This window comes from Myotis davidii, unplaced genomic scaffold, assembly GCF_000327345.1.
Source record: "Myotis davidii unplaced genomic scaffold, ASM32734v1 scaffold993, whole genome shotgun sequence".
Taxonomy (NCBI): domain Eukaryota; kingdom Metazoa; phylum Chordata; class Mammalia; order Chiroptera; family Vespertilionidae; genus Myotis; species Myotis davidii.
Window position 1 is genome coordinate 2,089,218 of NW_006285483.1, and position 20,689 is coordinate 2,109,906.

The 20,689-nt window shown below is 45.9% G+C and overlaps 1 protein-coding gene across 6 annotated transcripts in view; it reads left to right on the plus strand.

The window, feature by feature from the left end:
- MTMR4 (myotubularin related protein 4) overlaps positions 1 to 19,978 on the plus strand; it is a 23,876-nt gene extending 3,898 nt beyond the window's left edge. For 4 of the 6 annotated variants that reach the window (XM_015559085.1, XM_006756196.2, XM_006756198.2 and 1 more), the window contains exons 3-19: positions 1,433 to 1,522; positions 1,881 to 1,997; positions 2,505 to 2,605; positions 4,318 to 4,478; positions 4,591 to 4,687; positions 4,883 to 4,996; positions 5,972 to 6,168; positions 6,415 to 6,543; positions 7,066 to 7,177; positions 7,669 to 7,864; positions 8,099 to 8,284; positions 8,361 to 8,531; positions 8,658 to 8,812; positions 14,297 to 15,695; positions 17,011 to 17,121; positions 17,343 to 17,431; positions 17,734 to 19,978. In XM_015559085.1, the coding sequence (XP_015414571.1) occupies positions 1,433 to 1,522; positions 1,881 to 1,997; positions 2,505 to 2,605; positions 4,318 to 4,478; positions 4,591 to 4,687; positions 4,883 to 4,996; positions 5,972 to 6,168; positions 6,415 to 6,543; positions 7,066 to 7,177; positions 7,669 to 7,864; positions 8,099 to 8,284; positions 8,361 to 8,531; positions 8,658 to 8,812; positions 14,297 to 15,695; positions 17,011 to 17,121; positions 17,343 to 17,431; positions 17,734 to 17,911 (3,603 nt within the window). In that variant the 3' untranslated portion in view covers positions 17,912 to 19,978. Of the gene's footprint in view, positions 1 to 6; positions 45 to 1,432; positions 1,523 to 1,880; positions 1,998 to 2,504; positions 2,606 to 4,317; positions 4,479 to 4,590; positions 4,688 to 4,882; positions 4,997 to 5,971; positions 6,169 to 6,414; positions 6,544 to 7,065; positions 7,178 to 7,668; positions 7,865 to 8,098; positions 8,285 to 8,360; positions 8,532 to 8,657; positions 8,813 to 14,296; positions 15,696 to 17,010; positions 17,122 to 17,342; positions 17,432 to 17,733 lie in introns of those variants that run through there. The other 2 variants (XM_006756199.2, XM_006756200.2) reach the window with 2 other exon arrangements.
- Positions 19,979 to 20,689: the final 711 nt, after the last annotated feature.

Below are 20,689 nucleotides of genomic sequence, written 5' to 3' on the forward strand. Positions count from 1 at the left end.
TGAGCCTGACCGCCCGCGTCTCCTGCTCTATGCTTAGCTGCTTTGTAAGTGCCGGCCCGCCTGCGTGGGCCCGGGGCCCCAGCGCTTGCTGCACTCGCAGCCCCGCCCAGGGCCAGCCCTAGAGATTCTGAATTTCAGCCCATCCCCCTTCTCAAGGATTCTGGCAGGAGAAGGGGGGTATTCTTTTTCTTTCTTGGATTTGCTTTGATCTTCGGGTGTTGGGGGTTGTCGAAGCCCGGGGATGGAAATTCTGTGATTCGTGCTGGTCCCGCAGCCACTGCCCTTGACTGCAGATCTCCAGGCCCCGCCCTGCAGGGGTACATCCCTTTCCCTCCGCCTCTCCATGTTGGTCCCACCCGCTGCATTCTTGCTAGGGGCTGTGGGATGTGGCTAGTAGGCTGTCTGGGATTTTAGGGGGCTGGTTGGGGGACACAGGATGTCTGAGCTGTCTCCCTGGCTCCAGTCCCCTCCCCCTTCCACCACTCCTTCCCTCACCTAACACGCCAGTCTTTTCTCCTTGACTGTCCCCCAGACAGCCTCTGTTCTCCATCTTCCCTGACTCTGCAGGCCTCCGTACCTCTGCATCATTTCCAGCCCTCCCCTCCTCCCCTCTGGCTAATGCTCCTTCCCAGCTTCCCCATCTGTCCTCTCAGATGTTCCCACCCTCACCTCCTCACCCCCTGTGGGTGTCTGCCAGGCCTCTCTACCCTGGTTGTCCTTGGGTCTCCCTGTGTCTTCTAGGTGTGTGGATCCCCTCTTTCCCCTCCCTGGTGGTTGGGAGAGGAGTGACTTCTGCTTGCTGTGGGCATCCTCAGGAATTCCCCTCTGATCAGCAGGCAGGGCAGTGGCTTGGTGGGTGTTGGGGGCTGCTTAGCAGTGTGGGCCTAACTGGAAGATAAGCTCAGCCCCAACACATACCCTCCTTTCGAAAGCACCCATGACGGCCCTCTAGAGGCACAGCGCTGAATCCCCCGGCCCACTCCTCTTTGTCTCCTTCACCCACCAGGGTGAAGCCTCAGTGGCTTAGATGCCTGCTTTCCCTCTTGTCTCTAACCAGCTGCCACACCTGGTTCCTTTTCCTCAGGAAAGCACTTTCCATTCCCACTTCTGTCTTACCTTTACGTTAGTCTTTCTTTTTCTTAGGTTTCTCTCCTCCACGGGGGAAATTTTGGTTCTGTAGGAGATCCCCCCTTTGAGGAGTATAGATTCCTAGTTTCTCTTTGGACCTTACTCTTCCCTGAGGCTTACTAGGCTTGAGTACCCCCTTCACACTACCCCTCTCACCAAGCCAGCCCTCCTTTCCATGCTCTGGTGACCAGGGCCTTTGTCAGTGTCCGTGAGCCGTATGTGGGTTTACTGCGGGGAAGGGAGTAGAACGAGGCCTGAGGCGTCAAGTGGAGCTGGTGACTTAGGACTGAGGCCTTCCCCACAGGGTGAGGAGGGGCCCCCCAGCCTGGAGTACATCCAAGCCAAGGATCTGTTCCCCCCCAAGGAACTAGTGAAAGAGGAGGAGAATCTGCAGGTAAGGAGGAGTTGGGGGCCCAGGGGGGGTGGAGCTCCCTGCCTGGTTAAAAAATACCCTCCCTCCCCACAAGTATCTCTAAGGGGGTCTAGTACCAGAGTTCTGGCTTCCTGCTCCCCAGTCTCTGAAGGTAAGGCAGTCTGTGGAGTCTGTCTGCATTGCATTATGGAGCCTTTGGCCCCAGGGAAGGCAAGGCAGCTTTCCTGTATAGCTGTTGCCTGGTGCTGTTACTATGGAGAGGACTCTTCTGTCCTGCCTTGGCCCAGCTTTTCTAGAGGGGATCTCACAGGTCAGGGGCTGGAGAGGGGAATGGAAGGGTGACTCAAATCTGGACTGAAGATGCTCTGCCCCTTGCCAGGTGCCCTTCACAGTGCTGCAGGGTGAGGGAGTGGAGTTCCTGGGCCGGGCAGCCGATGCCCTCATTGCCATCTCCAACTACCGGCTGCATATCAAGTTCAAGGATTCTGTCATCAACGTGAGTACTTGTCTTGTTCTCCCACAACCAAGCCAGAATCCCTGTGAGGTGCAATGTCGAATTGCCCCAAATGCTGTACTTGATCACGTCTCCAAAAAGTTGGGGTTCCTTTCTTTTTCCCACTTTTTGTTTTCCTGCCTCATTCTTCCAGCTATAGGTCTTCTGTCTCATTTATTCTCCCTTCCTCTCTTCTCTCTACCTGTTGCTGGCTTTTCTAAGGGGCATAGTGGAATTGTTGGAAGTTTGCCAACTTGCCAGCTATATGTCCTTGGTCAAGTCACCCATCCGAGGCCCAATTGCCTTCTTAATAATATGAGGTGAAAAGACTTGCCTTGCAGGGTTCTTGTGATTATGAACTGGGGTCACATATGTAGAGGACCCAGCACAATTAGCAGGCACTTAATAGGCACTCAGTAAATGTCTGTTTCCTTTCTTCTGTTAATGTATCAGCATCTGGGCTGGGGTGGGGTGAAGAGTGCTGTGGACAGTGGGGATCTGAGCTTTCAGTTTGCCCTTCCTCTAAAGGTCCCCCTCCGGATGATTGACAGTGTGGAGAGCCGTGATATGTTCCAGTTGCACATTGCCTGCAAGGACTCCAAAGTGGTGAGGTGAGAACAACGGGGCCTCACTCAGGTCCTCTCACCCTAGTCTTGCCCTAACCTTTCTGCTGCAGGCTTCCTGTGGAGCAAGAAAGGAAAGGTAGTGCCTGACTTTTGCAATTTGAAAAAAAAAGGTGAAAATATTGTCTGGGTTGGGTGGTCAATTTTCTGACCCACAGTATCTTGACCTGAAGAAATGGGGATAATACTTAGCTCATGGGGTTGTCATAAGGATTATATGAGGTAATATGTAGGAAAGCACATAGAATGATAACCTTTATTGTTGGTTCCTTTATTTGTTCAGACTGTTCTAAGCACTGGAGATACTACAGGGAATAAGTAGACAAAATTTTCTGCCCTCATGGGGCTTATATATATTATAGTGGGGAGATACTAGCAGTGAATAAAATATGTTACGTGTTGCTAAGTGTAAAGGTAAAAAATATAGCAGGGAAAGCTTTAGACAAAGTGCTTTGGGAGGCTGCAATGAAAGGGTGACATTTGAGTCAAGACCTGAAGAAAGTGACCATGTGGATATTTTGGGGAAGAGTGTGCCAAACAGAGGTAATTGAGTGCAGAAGCCCTGGGGTGAGTTTGTACCTGGCATGTTGAAAGAATGATGAGGAGGTTAGCTTGGCTGGAATGGAGTGCATGTGGGTGAGGGTACTGGGATAGAAGACTTGAGAGGTCAGGGGGTGCCAGGCTGTCATATGACTGCCTTTTACTTTGAGGGAAATGAAAAACCACTAGAGGGTTCTGAGCAAAGGAGTGATGTGATCTGATTAATGTTTTATAGAATCATGCTGGCTGCTATATTGAGAATAGTTGGAAGGGGACAGGGGCAAAAGCAAGGGCAAAAGCTGAAAAACTAGTTAAGCTATTGCAGTTACCCTGGTGAGAGATCATGCTGGCCTGTGTAGGGCGGTAGCTGTACTAGTCTCAAAACTGAGAAGCGGTCAGATTTTTTAAGACAAGATGACAGGACTTGCTTACAGATTAGATGTGTGAAAAAGGAGTCTGGGATGACTCCAAGGATTATTAAAAGAATGACCAGTTAAGAGCCTGCCGTGTGCTAAGTCTGTAGGGATTCAGGAGGAGAATCCACATTGTCCTTCCCTTCAAGGAGGTTAAAGTCTAGTCCTGAAGGAAGATTTGACATGTGGCAGTATGCTGTGGAAAAACTTGCTGTTTCATACTCCTAGCACATTAAGAATAAGAAAGGAAGAGTCTGTGGAATGGAGTAGGCTGGGAAGGTCTCAAGGAAGAGTTAGGGCTGGAACTATCTTCAAATTATCAGTAGGATGTGGCTAGGCTGAGGGAAGACATTATCGAGCAGAAGTGAAAAAAAACCAAGGAGACAGGAATAGTATGAGCAAGACTTTCTGCCTGAAGCAGAAGGTTAGTGTTAAGGAGTCATGAGAGAGAACACAAAGAGTAGCAACTTTCAGGGCCGCGTGAGAGCCTTTAGATTTGAAATGAGCAATGGTGGGGCCCTATAGAGGAGACAGATGTGTCTCAAGGACAAGAGTTCTTGGGAAAAGAATTGTCACAAAGACAACTTCTTTGGGGTGTTGCTTAGTGTCCTTGCTCCTCCCCAGGGTCTCTGTTACCGCCTGCTTTGCAGCCTCCTCTCCCCACAGCTTTCCTGTGGCCGTTTTTGACCCTTTTGGCCCCATTGCACACCTGCCTCTTGCCTCACTGTGTGGATTCTTGCCTGGCAGGTGCCACTTCTCCACTTTCAAGCAGTGCCAAGAGTGGCTGTCACGGCTAAGCCGGGCCACCGCGAGACCTGCCAAGCCCGAGGACCTCTTTGCCTTTGCCTACCACGCCTGGTGCCTGGGGCTGACTGAGGAGGATCAGCATACCCACTTGTGTCAGCCAGGTCAGGCCAGGCTGTTTTCTTTGTGGGGTTTCTTATCTCTTGGTTCTCATCCCTCCCCCATCGCTGGACATGGTGCTCTTGGATGCTGACAGACGTGGGGGCTGTATTGCAGGAGAACACATACGATGTCGGCAGGAGGCTGAGCTGGTGAGGATGGGCTTTGACCTGCAGAATGTCTGGAGAGTCTCCCACATCAACAGCAACTACAAGTGAGAGGGCAGGGGATGGGGGACCAAACACCATTCCAGACCCAGGCCCCTTGCACATATAATGAAGCATGGTGGGCATAGCTTCCCTGGCTCTGTGGGGAGAAGGGCTCCCCATCCCTTTTCCTACAAAGCCAGCCCTGGGGGTTATTACCTGTCTTAGATCAAGCTTGGTGACCCCATCTGGTCTCTCCTCAGATTGTGCCCAAGTTATCCCCAGAAGCTGCTGGTTCCTGTGTGGATCACAGATAAGGAGCTGGAGAATGTAGCTTCCTTCCGCTCGTGGAAGCGGATCCCTGTGGTTGTGTACAGGTGAGGCAATGGGGGCTGCAAATAGGACATTTTTTATGCAATAAGGAAGGAATCAAAAGTGGCGGTTTGCAGCAGCATGGTTGACTGAGAATTGACACCCTGCAAGGAAGGGGCTATGAACTAATTTAAAACAAAAACTGTCTCAGTTTCTTCTCTCCTAAGGCTGAGGCTTTTGGAGAATTTATTTAATTTCATTTTTTTTGAGGATGTGTGTATGTATGTATAAAATACTGCATTAGAACAGGGGTTGGCAAAATGGCCTGTGAACCAAATACAGCTTGGAGCCTGTTTCATGTGCAGCCTGTGAGCTATGAATTGTTTTTACATTTTTAAATGATTATTAAAAACAAAAACAGCCCTAGCTGGTTTGGCTCAGTGGATACCGTCAGCCTGCGGACTGAAGGGTTCCACGTTTGAGTCTGGTCAAAGTAGGGGACGTGCAGGAGGCAGCCAATCAATGATTCTCTCTCATCATTGATGTTTCTATCTCTCTTTCCATCTCCCTTCCTCTCTGAAATCAATAAAGATATATTTAAAAAAACAAAAAGAAGAATTTGTGACAGAGACGGGCTGTGACCTGCAAAGCTGAAAATTTATTGTCTGGTTCTTTACCGAAAAGGTTTGCCGACCCCTGACTAGAGCATTGTAGCTAAATAAAGTGAGATGACAGGTGTTGAGGTGTGGAGTTGTTCATGCTCTGGGCTCAGGCTTGTTCTCCTGCTGGGTGTCTGTACCTGGAGCAGGTGCTGTGCAGGTTTGATGAGTCAAGGTCACCCCGGGAATATAGAGCCCATTTGAAAAATGTATGTGATAGTGCTATGTAAACTATAAAGCCCTCTAGGGGCTTTTGGTTGCTATTTTCATGGCCTGTATGAACTAGTAGCTTCTGCTGGCTTTGGAGATCTTGGTCTGTCCCCCGGAGTCTCAGGGGGCTATGAATGCCAAGGGCATGATGGTTTTTTTCTGCTCTGTCAGACACCTACGCAATGGGGCTGCCATCGCCCGCTGCAGCCAGCCGGAGATCAGCTGGTGGGGCTGGCGCAATGCTGATGATGAGTACCTGGTCACATCCATCGCTAAAGCCTGTGCCCTCGATCCAGGGACAAGAGCCACTGGGGGCTCCCTCGGCACTGGGAATAGTGATGCCAGCGAGGCATGTGACACTGACTTCGGTAAGGTGTGGGTGGTGCTGGCCCTCTGGAGAGCAGGCCCCCACTTTGGCCTCATTGGCGTCCAGGGAGTCCTCAATGAGAAGATGGGAAGAAGATGATAATACGCAGGGTGCCTGGTCCCTGCCTTTTGAGAGGCTGTGGGATGAGAGGGGTTCCAAGTTGTATATTCTTTTGAAAGGGTGTACCCCAGTGTAGGGTGAGGCTGGGTGGCTGGCTGACCCAGGGTCTTCCCTGATGTGTTTTTAGATTCCTCCTTGACTGCATGCTCTGGAGTGGAGAGCACAGCGGCCCCGCAGAAGCTACTGATTCTGGATGCTCGGTCCTACACTGCGGCAGTGGCTAACCGGGCTAAGGGTGGAGGTTGCGAATGCGAAGGTATTGCTGTTCTCCCAATGTCTGCAGCCAGCCTGTGCTCAGGGTGGTCTTGGTGAGGAGGGGGCAGGGGCCCACTGTGTAAAAGATGCCAAACAAACCTGGCTTGGAATCAGGACTCTGCCGCTTATTAGCTGTAACTATGCTTCAGTTCCTTAATCTAAGTTTTATTTTCTTCTCTGTAAAATGGGGATGATGCATACCTTGCAAAGTTGTTGGACGATTAGAGGTTACATCTATAAAATTGCTGGCACAGAGCAACTACTATTTATTGAGAATTTACTCTACGTTGTCATTACTAGTAATACTATGGCTATCATTTGTCATTAATATTATTACTACCATTAGTCTTTTGCATCTGAGTATTCAGAGATAAAAGGGTGATTGAGATTTCCAGAGTATATTTAGTTCCCATCCTGGAGTGTTCGCCCTGCTATGGAAGCTTTGCTCACTGGACTGCCCTTGTCCTGCATGCTGTTTCCAGGACATGCCATTATGCTCCACTCTCCTCTTTCATGCCTACAGAGTACTATCCCAACTGTGAGGTCGTGTTCATGGGAATGGCCAACATCCATGCCATCCGGAACAGCTTCCAGTACCTCCGCGCTGTGTGTAGCCAGATGCCAGACCCCAGCAAGTAGGTGTTCCCTGCTTTGATTCCATCCTTCCTCTCATCTCATCCCCTACCCAGTACTTCTTGTTATTGGAAGATTAGATGGGATATGGGAAGTGTGCGGGTGCAGGAGACCTGAGGGCCTGGGTGCAGTGAGCCACTTCCAAGAATACTTCTAGTTCTCAGCCAACACTCTGGCACGGCCACAGGACACTGGGTTCCTTTTGTTTGAGTCAGTTGTCTATTTAAAGAACACAGAGAACTGGGGACAGAAAGTGGCTAAATGTGCATGTGATGCTGCCTAGTTCTACTATTGATCCTCAGAGTCTCTTGTTCGCCTCAGGTCCTGTCTTCCCTACCTTCCTGCTTGATAACCCTTGGAAGAAGGGTCATCAGCTGGGCTCTTGCTTCAGCCCTCACTGGGGACTTAGTTAGGTGTGGCTGGCCATAGTGGTGGAAAGACTGTTGTAGCCTCGGTGCTGTTAGTGACAGACTTGATTTCTGCTTTTGTGTAGCTGGTTGTCAGCACTGGAGAGCACCAAATGGCTGCAGCACTTGTCGGTGATGCTAAAGGCAGCTGTGCTTGTGGCTAATACAGTAGACCGGGAAGGCCGGCCTGTGCTGGTGCACTGCTCAGATGGCTGGGATCGGACGCCACAGATCGTAGCCCTGGCCAAAATACTACTGGACCCATATTACAGGACATTGGAGGTATTGAGAGGGGTTGGATGGGAAAGGACAGGGGATGGGGGTGGGAGGTTGGGAGGTGTTTGGCCCTCTGCATCTATTGAGGAGTTTTAGTAGAGGTCATTGGAGCTTTGAGTCCTCTTCTAGGTTCATTCCTGTTCTCTAAAGCTGCCAGCTTCTTGCTTTGGGCAGCCCCTTGGAAGCATCACACCAGCCTTTTCACAGAGGCCCTGTGCTTGAACTCTGTCTTCTTTGCAGGGCTTCCAAGTATTAGTAGAGTCTGACTGGCTGGATTTTGGACACAAGTTTGGAGATCGCTGCGGCCACCAGGAGAATGCAGAGGACCAAAATGAACAGTGTCCTGTGTTCCTCCAGTGGCTTGATTCTGTTCATCAGCTGCTCAAGCAGTTCCCCTGCCTGTTTGAGTTTAACGAAGCATTCCTGGTAAGATCTAAAGCCTGTGACAAGGGTGGGGGATGGCAGCCGAGGCCCCCAGGTGCAAGCTGTCTTGGCCTCCTAGGTCAAACTGGTGCAGCACACATACTCCTGCCTCTACGGCACGTTCCTGGCCAACAACCCCTGTGAACGAGAAAAGCGTAACATCTACAAGCGAACCTGCTCTGTGTGGGCCCTCCTGCGAGCCGGCAATAAGAACTTTCATAACTTTCTCTACACACCTGGCTCAGACATGGTAAGCTTAAACCCTTGTCCTATAGGTGCTGCTTTGAGACCTGTAGGGAGAATAGGCTGAGTTGGTGGGGAGGATGTCAGGCCCTGGAACATCTCACAAAGCACTAGCATGGGCCTTCTTCCCTAGGTCCTGCATCCCGTGTGTCACGTCCGGGCCCTGCACCTCTGGACAGCTGTTTACTTGCCAGCATCATCTCCATGCACACTCGGGGAGGAGAACATGGATCTTTACCTTTCCCCAGTGGCTCAGAGCCAGGAGTTCTCTGGTCGCTCTCTTGACAGGTAAGATTGCCCTTCTTACTCTCTCTCCTCTTTACGAGAAGGCAATAATTGCTTTGTGTCTTGCCTAAATGTTGTTCTTTCTCTCTTTTTAAATTATAGTTTACGTTCAATATTATTTTGTATTAGTCTTTTTTTTTTTATTTGTTTGCTTGTTTTGTTAATCCTCACCTGAGGATCTTTTTCTATTGATTTTTAGGGAGAGTGGAAGAGAGAGGGAAAGACAGAAACATTGATGTGAGAGAAACACATCAATTGGTTGTCTCCTGCACGAGCCCTGACCAGGGCCCGGGCCGAGGAACCTGCAACCACGGTATATGCCCTTGACTGGAATTGAATCCAGGACACATTGGTCCACAGGCTGATGCTCTATCCACTGAGCCAAACTGGCTAGGGCAGTGGTGGGCAAACTCATTAGTCAGTCAACAGAGCCAAATATCAACAGTACAACGATTGCAATTTCTTTTGAGAGCCAAATTTTTTAAACTTAAACTATATAGGTAGGTGCATTGTTATTAACTTAATTAGGGTACTCCTAAGGCTTAGGAAGAGCCACACTCAAGGGGCCAAAGAGCCACATGTGGCTTGCGAGCCGCAGTTTGCGGACCATGTGGCTAGGGTTGTATTAGCCTTTTTTTAAAAAATGAGATCTCTATGCCGAAACTGGTTTGGCTCAATAGATAGAGCGTCGGTCTGCGGACTGGGGGGTCCCGGGTTCGATTCTGGTCAAGGGCATGTACCTTGGTTGCGGGCACATCCCCAGTGGGGAGTGTGTAGGAGGCAGCTGGTCGATGTTTCTAGCTCTCTATCTCTCTCTTTTCCTCTCTGTAAAAACTCAATAAAATATATTAAAAAAAAAATGAGATCTCTAAAAGCAACTTCCTGAGTTGGGTGAAGGAGAAACTTGGCCAGGACTTGTATCTAGCCTGGAGCACACTGTGTGCATTTTCAAGGTCCTCCCTTAAGATAAGACTGGTTGTCTTCTTTCCTGGAACTCCTATCACCTTGTGTGACATACCCAAGCAGGGAGGAGAACAAGACAGGAAGGTCTATTTTGGAAGGTTTGTGGGAATGGTCTTCTGTTCACTCATAGAAGCCGAGGGGAGCTTGTTATCTTAGTAATAACCTTTGCTGTGTCCGACATTAGCTTCCAGAAGCATCTGACTCTCAGGGAACAGGCTCCCAGAAGGGGGATGGATGCCCTTCACATTACTTTCTCAGAACAAGGCCAGAATTAAAAGGGAGACATAAAAGTTAAAATTAACTTTTTGTTGAATATTTTGGGGGAAGTAGAATGGAGGTTGGTTAAATTATGAGTGATATATATCCCTTATTTAAAGGAAAAAGTCAAATAATATAAAAGTAGAAAATAAACGTCCTCTCGTTCCGATCCTTGTCCCCACAGGTGTCCACTGCTAACACTTTGGTGCATGTCTTTCCAGTTGTTTACATAGATATGTCCACACTCACACTGTCATATAGAAATATTTTTTTAAAATACAAAAATAGTCTTAGCTGGTTTGGCTCAGTGGATAGAGCATCAGACTGCGTACTGAAGTGTCCTGGGTTCGATTCTGATCAAGGGCACATGCCTGGGTTGTGAGCTCAATCCCCAGTGGGGTGCATGCAGGAGGCAGCCGATTGATGATTATCTCTCATTGATGTTTCTATCTCTCTCCCTCTCTCTTCCTCTCTAAAATTAATAAAAATATTTTAAAAAATAAATAAATACAAAAACAGAATCGTATTTTGCATGCTGTTCTGCAAATTGTTTTTCCCACTTTGTGCTAGACTACCACCCCATGATAATATAAAACTGCTTTATTGTTTTGAGTGGCTGCATAATGGTTTAAGGCTAGAGTATATTACAGTTTATATAACCAGTTTTCTATTGGTTATTTTGGTAATTTCCATTTTTTGTCATTATAGGGAATGTTTTAGTTAACATCCTTATATGTGTATCTTTTTTAAAAAATTGTGGTAAAATACACAATATTTAACAAACCCTTTTTAATTTTTTTTGGTATGTATTTATTTCAAAAGGGAGAGGGAGAGAAACATCAATGCTGAGAATCATTGATCGACTGCCTCCTGCATGCCCCCTACTGGCGATTGAACCTGCAACCCAGGCATGTGACCTGATTGGGAATCAAATCATGACCTCCTGGTTTATAGGTCGATACTCAATCACTGAGCCACACTGACCGGGCCAAAACTATTTTTAAGTGTACAGTTAGTAGTGTTACCTTATATGTATACCTTTGTATTTGTGCTAGTATTTCTGCCAGGTAAATTCCTGGAAATGAAAATGATGGGTTCAAAGGAATGTACATTTCAAATTTTGATCTTTGTATACTGGCAGAACGATTTAAAATTAAAATATAACTTACATAAGTGTCTGAATATTATAAAGGAAAACAAAAAGGCCAATCTCCTAAATTACTGGTTTTAGAAATTTTGGAGCTGAGTCCATCAGGAGCCCATGGGTAGGTTTCAGGAATTCCGTGATTTTTCTCTTTCCCCAAACTATGTAGAATGTGGGTATCGGTTTATAAGTTTACTTTTCTAGAGAGAGGGGCCATAACTTTTTATCAAATTCTCAATAAGTTCTGTGACCTATTGAATAATTATTGCCTTAAAATCAATACAATTTTTTGCATCAATAAATGTTTTAATACCTACAAGTTGCCTGGTACTATACTAGGTTTTATGGGCTATACCAAAGAAATAGAAACCATTAACTCTATTTAAGATATTTTAAAAAGCTGTAAGATAAGACATAAGACAATTGGAGAATGATTCTAAGTCAGCATCTAAGCAAATAAGAATGTATAATTCAAAGCTGTTAGAGAAATGAGAAGAAAAAGGTCATTTGGTGACGATGTACTCAGAGAACTCATGGAAGACTAGGCAAGAACCATGGCTCTTTTGTACTGTAATATCTGGCTCAGGGCCTGGCACATAATAGGTGCTCTAGTAAATGCTTAAATGAACAAACAAATGAATGGAGTAAAGGGAGTTGTGAGCTTGGTAGCAAGATTAGTGGAGAGGGTCCAAAGGAATTGGATACATGAGAGAGTTTTATAAAAAAAGCAGCAGCTCTCGAGCTGGCAGGGGTTGGGAAGGGGCTATTTTGAAGAATAAAAATAAATATTCGATAGTTAATTGAGGGCTTTGAACATTACACTGAGGAGTTTATTTTGATTCCCTTGTCAATAGTAAATCGCTGTAGGAAGTCATTGTGACCTGGTGACACTGGGATTTTGGGAGAACTAGTCACTGAGCTTGGTAGTTGGAGGCCCAGAGACCAGCTAGCACTGTTGTAATTTAGATGTAAGAGGAAGAATCCAGGGAAAAGATAAGAATTAAATTAAAAGACACTGTAGAGAAGTCATTAGCAGGCTATGGAGTTGCTAAGTCCCTGAGTTTAGAAACCAGGAGGATATCAGTACCACCTATAGACATTGTAAAGTTGAAGAGTCTATTCTGGGAGGAAGAGGAGATATAGGCAGGTTGGGATTGAAATATTAGTTGACGGTAAAGAGGTGCTGTAGGAATTCAAGGTAGAGAGTTGGATTTTTGAAGAATAAGTGGTATAAAGGTTTTAAAGGAAATAGTTTCTCTAAAAGCTGACCTGATGTACCTTTGGTTCTACCATTTCCTAGATCAAAAATGTCTTGGCCTCTTTCCTCTTGTTCCATTAAAGTCCAGCACATTCTTCTGTCCCCAGCTGAAATCCTACCCTCTGTGTGTAGCCTTCCCTGGCCACCTTAGCTGGATATGAGTTCTCTCATTGTTCCAAACTTCTCAGGCATTATTGTCACTACCAGCATTATTTTATTAAGCCTTTGGTGCGCATAGGAATTAAGCTGTTGGTATTGTTGAATCTGGGTAAAATACATGGGAGTTGCTTATATTCTTTTGTCTACTTTACTTCTGTTGCATATTTGAAAGTTTCCATTAAGAAAAACCAAACACTTAAAGAGTTGCCAAGTTGGGATTCAAGCCCTGCTATGGGACTTGGAGACTGTAATCATAACCATTGCTATCACCTTGCTGGAATTTCATGGCACAGAAAAAATCAAAATTGATTACAAAAGTAAAATCAAACACAAACATACCTTTAAAACATAATAAGTTTCAAAAACCAAACACTTAGAAAACTCGAGCTATATTGCAATTCTACCTTCAGGAGATTTTTCTATATGGGCTGGTTAGAGGTATCTGAAAATTGGAGCCCAGTGATGTCTCCGCTGTTCCCTGACAAATTGTTCTGAAGTTTTAGTTGCTTTAAGGACTTTTGAACTGTCTTAAAAATCAGGGAGCTCATTCTTGAAAATGTTACACATCTGGCATGCACAAATGGCTTGTAACGTTCTGAATGCTGTGTACTAGGAGAAGTTTCCATTGTGACTTGGGACTCAGGAGAACACTGCTGCTTAATTGTTGTAAAAAGCTGTGTTGGTTACTACTGTGAAAGAGGGAATATGTGTGTGTGTGTGTGTATGTGTGTGTGTGTGTGTGTGTGTGTATTATGAATGCTAAAGCAGAATGACCAGAATGACCAGTCACAATGATGTGCACTGACCACCAGGGGGCAGGCGTTTAATGCAGGAGCTGCCCCCTGGTGGTCAGTGTGCTCCCACAGTGGGAGTGCCACTCAGCCAGAAGCCGGGTTCACTGAGCCAAGCTCATGGCTGGCGAGCTCAGCAGCAGTGTTGGGAGCCAAGTGGTAAGGAGCCAGCAGGTGGGCAGTAAGGAGCAAGCAGGTGGGTGGTATGGAGCGGTGAGCCAGGCGGTATGGAGTGAGCAGGCGGGCAGTTAAGAATGAGGGGTCCCAGATTGTGAGAGGGCGCAGGCCAGGCTGAGGGACACTGCCTCCCCTGCCCCCTGTGCACGAATTTCGTGCACCGGGCCTCTAGTTTATAAAAAGAAAAGTTGTAAAAATGAGTTGTAAGTGTAGTCTTAATCATTTGTGGTTGGTTGCCTATATTTTGAATCAGCACCTCTATAAGTTATAATTTATTATCATTTTATAGAGGAGGAAACCAAGTGTCTGAGGGGTTAAATACCTTAACTTATATAGCTACTAAGTGTCAGAACCAGTATTGTCTAGCTCCAAAACCCATCTTTCTGTCTTACAGGCAGTTGGACATTAGGTTTGGGCTCAGGTGTAGTCCTGGCTGGAAGAGTAGCTTTAGAAGGCATCAGCCTAGAAGGCTAAGTTAAAACCATGGGAGTGGTTGAGATTGCCCAGGGAGATTGTGTAGGGTGAGGACTGATGAAAGCTTGGGACAGGGTTCTTGAGGACAGGGTTCTTGTACTTTTTTGCAGAGTACACTTTTTATAGTGAACATTGGTTATCTGTAATGTTAAATGCCATTATTTCTTGTGAACTCTGGCTTTGATGTTGCTTTGATGATCTGATTCTGTATATTGGAGGTGGCTCCCATTTCATGACCTGGTGGCATTGTGTTGTCATTCCAGATTACCTAAAACCAGATCTATGGATGATCTTCTTTCTGCCTGTGACACAAGCAGCCCTCTGACGCGCACATCCAGTGACCCTAACCTGAATAACCATTGTCAGGAGACCAGAGCAGGCCTGGAGCCCTGGCATAGCAATCCCGAGGGATCAGAGACAGCTTTCGTGGATTCTGGGGTAGGCGGTCCTCAGCAGACTGTAGGAGAAATGGGTCTTCCCTCACCTCTGCCCAGCAGCCAGAAAGACTACTTGAGCAATAAACCTTTCAAGAGTCACAAAAGCTGTTCTCCAAGTTACAAACTGCTCAGTGCCACAGCGCCCCAGGAAATGAAGAGCAACTCCTCTGATCCTGAGATTAAAGTCCTGGAAGAGACCAAGGCATCAGCTCCAGACTCTCCTGCCCAGGAGGTGCTGTGTAGGACTTTAGATGGCACAGAGGAGCCACCTGAACATTTCCCCGAAAAAGAAGCTTTTAGTGCACTCTCTAAAGTAATTTCCAACAAGTGTGATAGAATTTGTGATTTTCCTGAGTCTTCCCAGGACTCCCTTACAGGTGCCCTCCAACAGGGCCAGCTAGGCTCTGTGCTAGGTGTACCCTCCAGATCTGCTCCAGATCACAGTCTGGGCACCCTTTGCAACCCACCGAGTGCTACCTGCCAAACTCCTCCGGATCCAAGCACTGACTTTCTCAACCAAGATCCCCCAGAGTCTGTGGCAATTATCTCCCACCAGGAACATCCCAGTTCTGTGCCAGATCTGATTGATGGGGAGGAAGACACTGACAAAAAAGGGAATAATAGGAATGGGCAGTTATTGGAAAATCCTCGCTTTGGGAAAGTGCCATTGGATTTGGCCCGAAAGCCAATTTCTCAGAGCCAGATCAGTGAGTTCTCCTTTTTAGGGTCCAACTGGGACAGTTTCCAAGGGATGGTGACTTCATTCCCAAGTGGGGAGACCACTCCTCGGCGGCTGCTTTCCTATGGTTGTTGTAGCAAGAGGTCGAGCAGTAAGCAGATGCGGCCAATAGGGCCCTGCTTTGGGGGCCAATGGGTTCAGAGAGAAGGGGTGAAGTCACCTCTCTGTTCTAGTCATTCCAATGGACACTGTACTGGTCCAGGAGGAAAAAACCGGATATGGTTGTCCGGTCACCCAAAGCAGGTCTCCAGCACAAAGCCTCTTTCACTGAGCTGCCCTTCTCCAGTGCCTCCTCTCTATCTGGATGATGATGGACTCCCCTTTCCCACGGATGTGATCCAGCACAGACTACGGCAAATTGAAGCAGGGTACAAGCAAGAGGTGGAGCAGCTACGGCGACAGGTGCGGGAACTGCAAATGAGACTGGATATCCGTCACTGCTGTGCCCCTCCAGCAGAACCTCCCATGGATTATGAGGATGATTTTGTAAGTATTCACCTGCTGCCACCCATCCATTCATTTATTCTGTCCATTAGCCTTCCATTCAACATTCATTCATGGGTACTTGCTGTGTGCCACTGTGTAAGGTGGTTGGGCTATAAGATGAAAGACATAGAACCTTCTCTCAAGGAGCTCACAGTCTATTGGAAGAGACAAACAATTAGAATGATTATTTCTTAATACTATTTGAGGGAAGCATCAGGTGTTGGGACCTGGGATAGAGTGAAAGGTCAGGGAAGGCATGCCTGAGAAGATAATGCTTAGCTGAGTACTGGAAAATGTGTCATATGTAGCTTGGTAGACAGTGAAAAGGAAATAACCATTTGTAGAAGCATGGAGGCAATAGGTATTCCAATAGTATGGTTTGAACAAATGGGTTGTGTATGTGTGTGTACATGTATACTTGTGCTAGAATGGCAAGGGAGGCAGTTGGGTAGTGTGGTGGAAGGTGATATTGGGGAAATAGACAGGGATCGGAAAGGTCAGTTTGAGTTCCCTTATTGTTTGGATTTTACCTTCAAGGTAATAATATTTTTGACCAGTGAGTAATGTGATTAGATTTGTATTTTAAGAATACTACTGTAGGGGAAGGTGGTGGTAAGGGGGAGAGATCAAACAAAGGACTTGTAGGCATGCATATAAGCCTAACCAGTGGACACAGACAACAGGGGTGAGGGCATGAGTGGGTATGTGTGGGGGGGCCAATGGGGCAATAAGGACACACATGTAATAGCTTAATCAATAAAGAAAAAAATAAATTATTACAGAAAAAGACAAAAAAAAAAGAATACTACTCTAGCAATAGTGTATCAAATGGAGGAGGCAATTGAAACTCAGTTTGGAAGGCTGGTTAGGATGTTTCAGAATAATCCAGGTGAAAAATGAGGACCATTTAGGTTTTGCTGTGTTAGGGGAGGCCTCAGATTCTGGCACAACAGTCCCTGGGGAGCTTCTAGGAGCCGGCTTCTTGCCCATAATATCTTGTCATCTACACAGGCACTTTACTTCCTCCTTTTAAGACATTCCCTCTTCATTGCTACCTACTTGTTGGGATGGGATGGGCAGGGCCAACAACTTCTTACCATTCAGGGTGATGATTTAGAACAGGAGTCAGCAAACTTTTTGGTCAAGGGACAGATAGCAAATGCTTTAGGCTTTGTGGGACACATAGTCTCCTTTGCAGCTACTTGGCAGAAGCAGCTGAAGACACACATGTAATGCACTTAGAACAGCATGTGATGCATAATAATAAATACTAGAGATGATGAAGATGATGTTGATGTCTTCGCTTTTTCTTCAGACATGTTTGAAGGAGTCGGATGGAAGTGATACAGAAGATTTCGGCTCTGATCACAGTGAAGACTGCCTTTCAGAAGCAAGCTGGGAACCTGTTGATAAGAAAGAGACTGAGGTATGTCCTTGCAAATATGGGTCCTTATGCAAGCCAATGTATTTTCACATTTCTCAGAGATGAGTGATGTGCTGTAGACTGAGTGTCTTCTTTTTAGGTGAATAGTGGCCAACTATAAAGACAGGCCTCGTCCTTTCCTCCTGGGACACTCTCCTTGTTGCAATATTGTTGTTCTGCTTTGTTGACAAGGACCTGGAATTTTTTCTTGTCCCTTCTGTTAGGTGACTCGCTGGGTTCCAGACCATATGGCATCACATTGCTATAACTGTGACTGTGAATTCTGGTTGGCCAAACGAAGACACCATTGCAGGTAAGGTGTTTTATATGATTTGATATGGCTCGAAAAAGTGAGGTACACATATATGAATGAAATTGAATTAATCTGAAAAATGGAGACATCTTTATAGGAACTATTTTTGCTTGTTTCCAATGTTTCTCTTTATTTACTCATGTAATGCCTTTTAGAGTATCATTCATTCTCAGTGTATTGGCATTTATTTTATTTAAAAAATGTTTCAATTACAGTTTGCATTCAGTATTATTTTGTATTAGTTTCAGATGTTCAGCATAGTGGCATTTCTGATGTACTCTTTCCTCCTTGTGCTTTGGCAGAAATTGTGGGAATGTATTTTGTGCCGGTTGCTGCCACCTGAAGTTGCCCATTCCTGATCAGCAACTCTATGACCCAGTTCTCGTCTGTAACTCATGTTACGAACATATCCAAGTATCTCGTGCCAGGGAACTTATGAGCCAACATCTGAAGAAACCCATTGCTACAGCTTCCAGTTGAATGCCAGAGATGACCTATCCAATTATAGCAGGTTGGAAGGGAGAATCTGCTTCTGGTATAGTTTTGAAGGTTCCTTGGTGTGGCTCATGAAATCACAGAGTTCAAAGATACCATCTTGAGAAATCCTTGGTATCATGAGACTGGAGCAGAGGAATTCCAATTGGACAGGAGGTTCTCTACTACGGGTGAGACCCTCACCGTGGGGTAATGGCCCTGAGCCAGACCCAGAGTCTGGAATCTTAACGTTGAGTTGGTGACTCCAGCTTCTTTCTCCTGGGAGTCACAAGATAATGATTTCATTGATACTGCCTGGTAATGTGTGCCCCAAACAGCAATAGAAAGGCATATGTATAACCAAACTCCAAGTGATAACCAGATCCATCTCTCCTCCACCTTGAAATAAAGCAGATTATAGTATATAAAATAGGAATTCCTATCCTATTTGAAATGAACTATATCCTGTACCTCTGTGCTCTGTGTCTGTGCATGAAGGCTCAGTCTTTAGAGGCACTTCCTCTAGTTGCATTAGTTCTGTCTTTCTGTGGAGTTTGGTTTTAAGACTGGTTCAGCAAGTGGAGGTTTTGCTGTATTTTTCACTTGGCTCATCGGCCAGCATCAGTGAATATTCAGTTTAGGGGGACAGTTCTAGGGAGCGAGACATTTTTGGGAGCAGAAAAAACTGCTGATGTTCAGTCCTGGCAAAAGTCAGTTATTTTGAGCTATAAAGGCAGTCATCTGTGTCATTCAGTGATGGCTCTTGAGGTATGCACTGTGAAGAATGAGAAGGGAAACGCATAAATTATCCTTGTGAAATATTTGCTGATTGTGCCCTGCCCTTTGCGCCTGACTTTTCCTAGTTGTCCTGGTGCTAACACAGGAGCTACACCTTGATCCTCTCCTGGCATGAAAATAAAACCATGGTGTTTTTTTTTTGTTGTTGTTGCTCCATTGCCCACTTTCCTCATGTTGTCTTTCCCTTGGCTGCTGCCTCCTCTGGGTCACACTGCTTCTTATCCTGAACACTTGACACCTTGAGGGTAGAATTTAGTGTTTGGTTTTTACCTCCTAGAATATGCTGTTTGGTATGTGAGGGTTTCAGTACAAATGCTGCTGTTTATTTCTGTGCACTTAACAATGGAACCCAAACAGAAGAGAATAAAGCCTTGATACCAAAATTGGGAGAGAAAATGTGTCCATTTGGACCAAACCTTGTTTTATTTTTTCATTTTTTTTTCATATTAATATGTACCAGTGGCACTTAACCAAAAGATACAGTGATATAGCCATGTACTGCGGGTGAGACAGATACAGTTTTCTTAACCTATAACAAAATCACTAGAATTTCCTTTATACATTTTTCTTAATTTGTTGGTGTATAAAAGGTAAATTACACTTAGGCTTATCCTGTTTTAAAACTACTATGGTAGCTGTCTGCTACTTTCATGTTGCTTCCTAGAAAAAAAAAATTTTATTTGAAAAAAAAAACTGAACAAGAATCATATTTGTCCTGACCTTTTCTTCAATCCTACAGAGAAGCATCTGTGCTTTTATACTTGCCATGGATGTAACCTAAAAAGTTTTGGCGTATTTAGGTCAACCTAGCAGAACTCTTTTTGGTTTAAATGAAGTTGAATAATGGAGATTTTGTGTCTGGGACATCCCTGAGATCATTGAAAAAGTAACAAACTATGCCTTGTCTCTGACACATAAAATTCTTCTAAGCATTTTTGCAATCATTAAAACTTACTGCCAGTTGTGAATGGCTTTTTAATTAACTTGATTTTCATTGCACATGGGGAGTAAAATTAGTAACCTTTGCGGGGACTGTATCTGTCTCTCTTGTATGGCTATTTTGAGGGACTATCCCGTCAGTGAACATACTGCATGGCCTTGGAGAGAGACTCTGGGCTCTCAGCTCAGATGTGTGCATCACATCCTCCTTTCAGAGCTCTTGTGGGTGTAAGTGACATGACGTGGCCAAAAATCCAAACTGTGCAGTTGCGTTGTGACAAACATGCAATGTGCTGTAAAAACTCAATACAATTTAAATAAAATCTCTATATTAGTGCTGCTTTGTTGGATCTTTTTATTCATTTTAACTTCTAAGAAAACCTAATGCATACTCATTTTTTCTTTGATCATGAGAAAGGACTAAAACGTTACACCCCGTCCAACATTTTCCACTTTTTTATGGACTTTTCTTTTTATCAGTTACATTCTTACTTTTCCACCCAGGGAGTTACCTGATGGATACCGTAGAATTCTATCCCATCTCATGCGGTTTCCTTCTCCAAGGTCTAGGATTTCACCCGCTGGTTGATCAGGCGCGCAGGATTGTTGTGCCGATGTGCCCCGCCGCCTCGGTTCCCCTCCCACCCTGAGGAGACTGTCCTGAGCACAGTCTTGGCTTCCAAGTGTGTGTGGAAAAGTACGTAAGATGCTATCTAAACGGCGACTTTGTTTCCTCAGGATACCAGCCCACCGTCGCCATTTTTAGTCGTGGAGAGCTGAGCCATTCCATTGCCAGAGTCCTGAGATGACAGAATTGGGCTCTTTGTTCTCGGGAATGGTGGCCTTCCTGTGGCCAAGCGCACACTGGCCCCATCCCACCTCCCCGCATGCACGCCGGCCCGGCGGTGAGGACGCGAACCCTGGTGTTCCACGCGGGTCACTGGGCTCGTTTCCTCACGGGCTTCACCCTACCTGGTGGGCAGCCACCCCAGCTCGAGGGAATGTGACTTTCTCCCGTCGTGTCCCACGCGTGGGCACGTGGCTGGG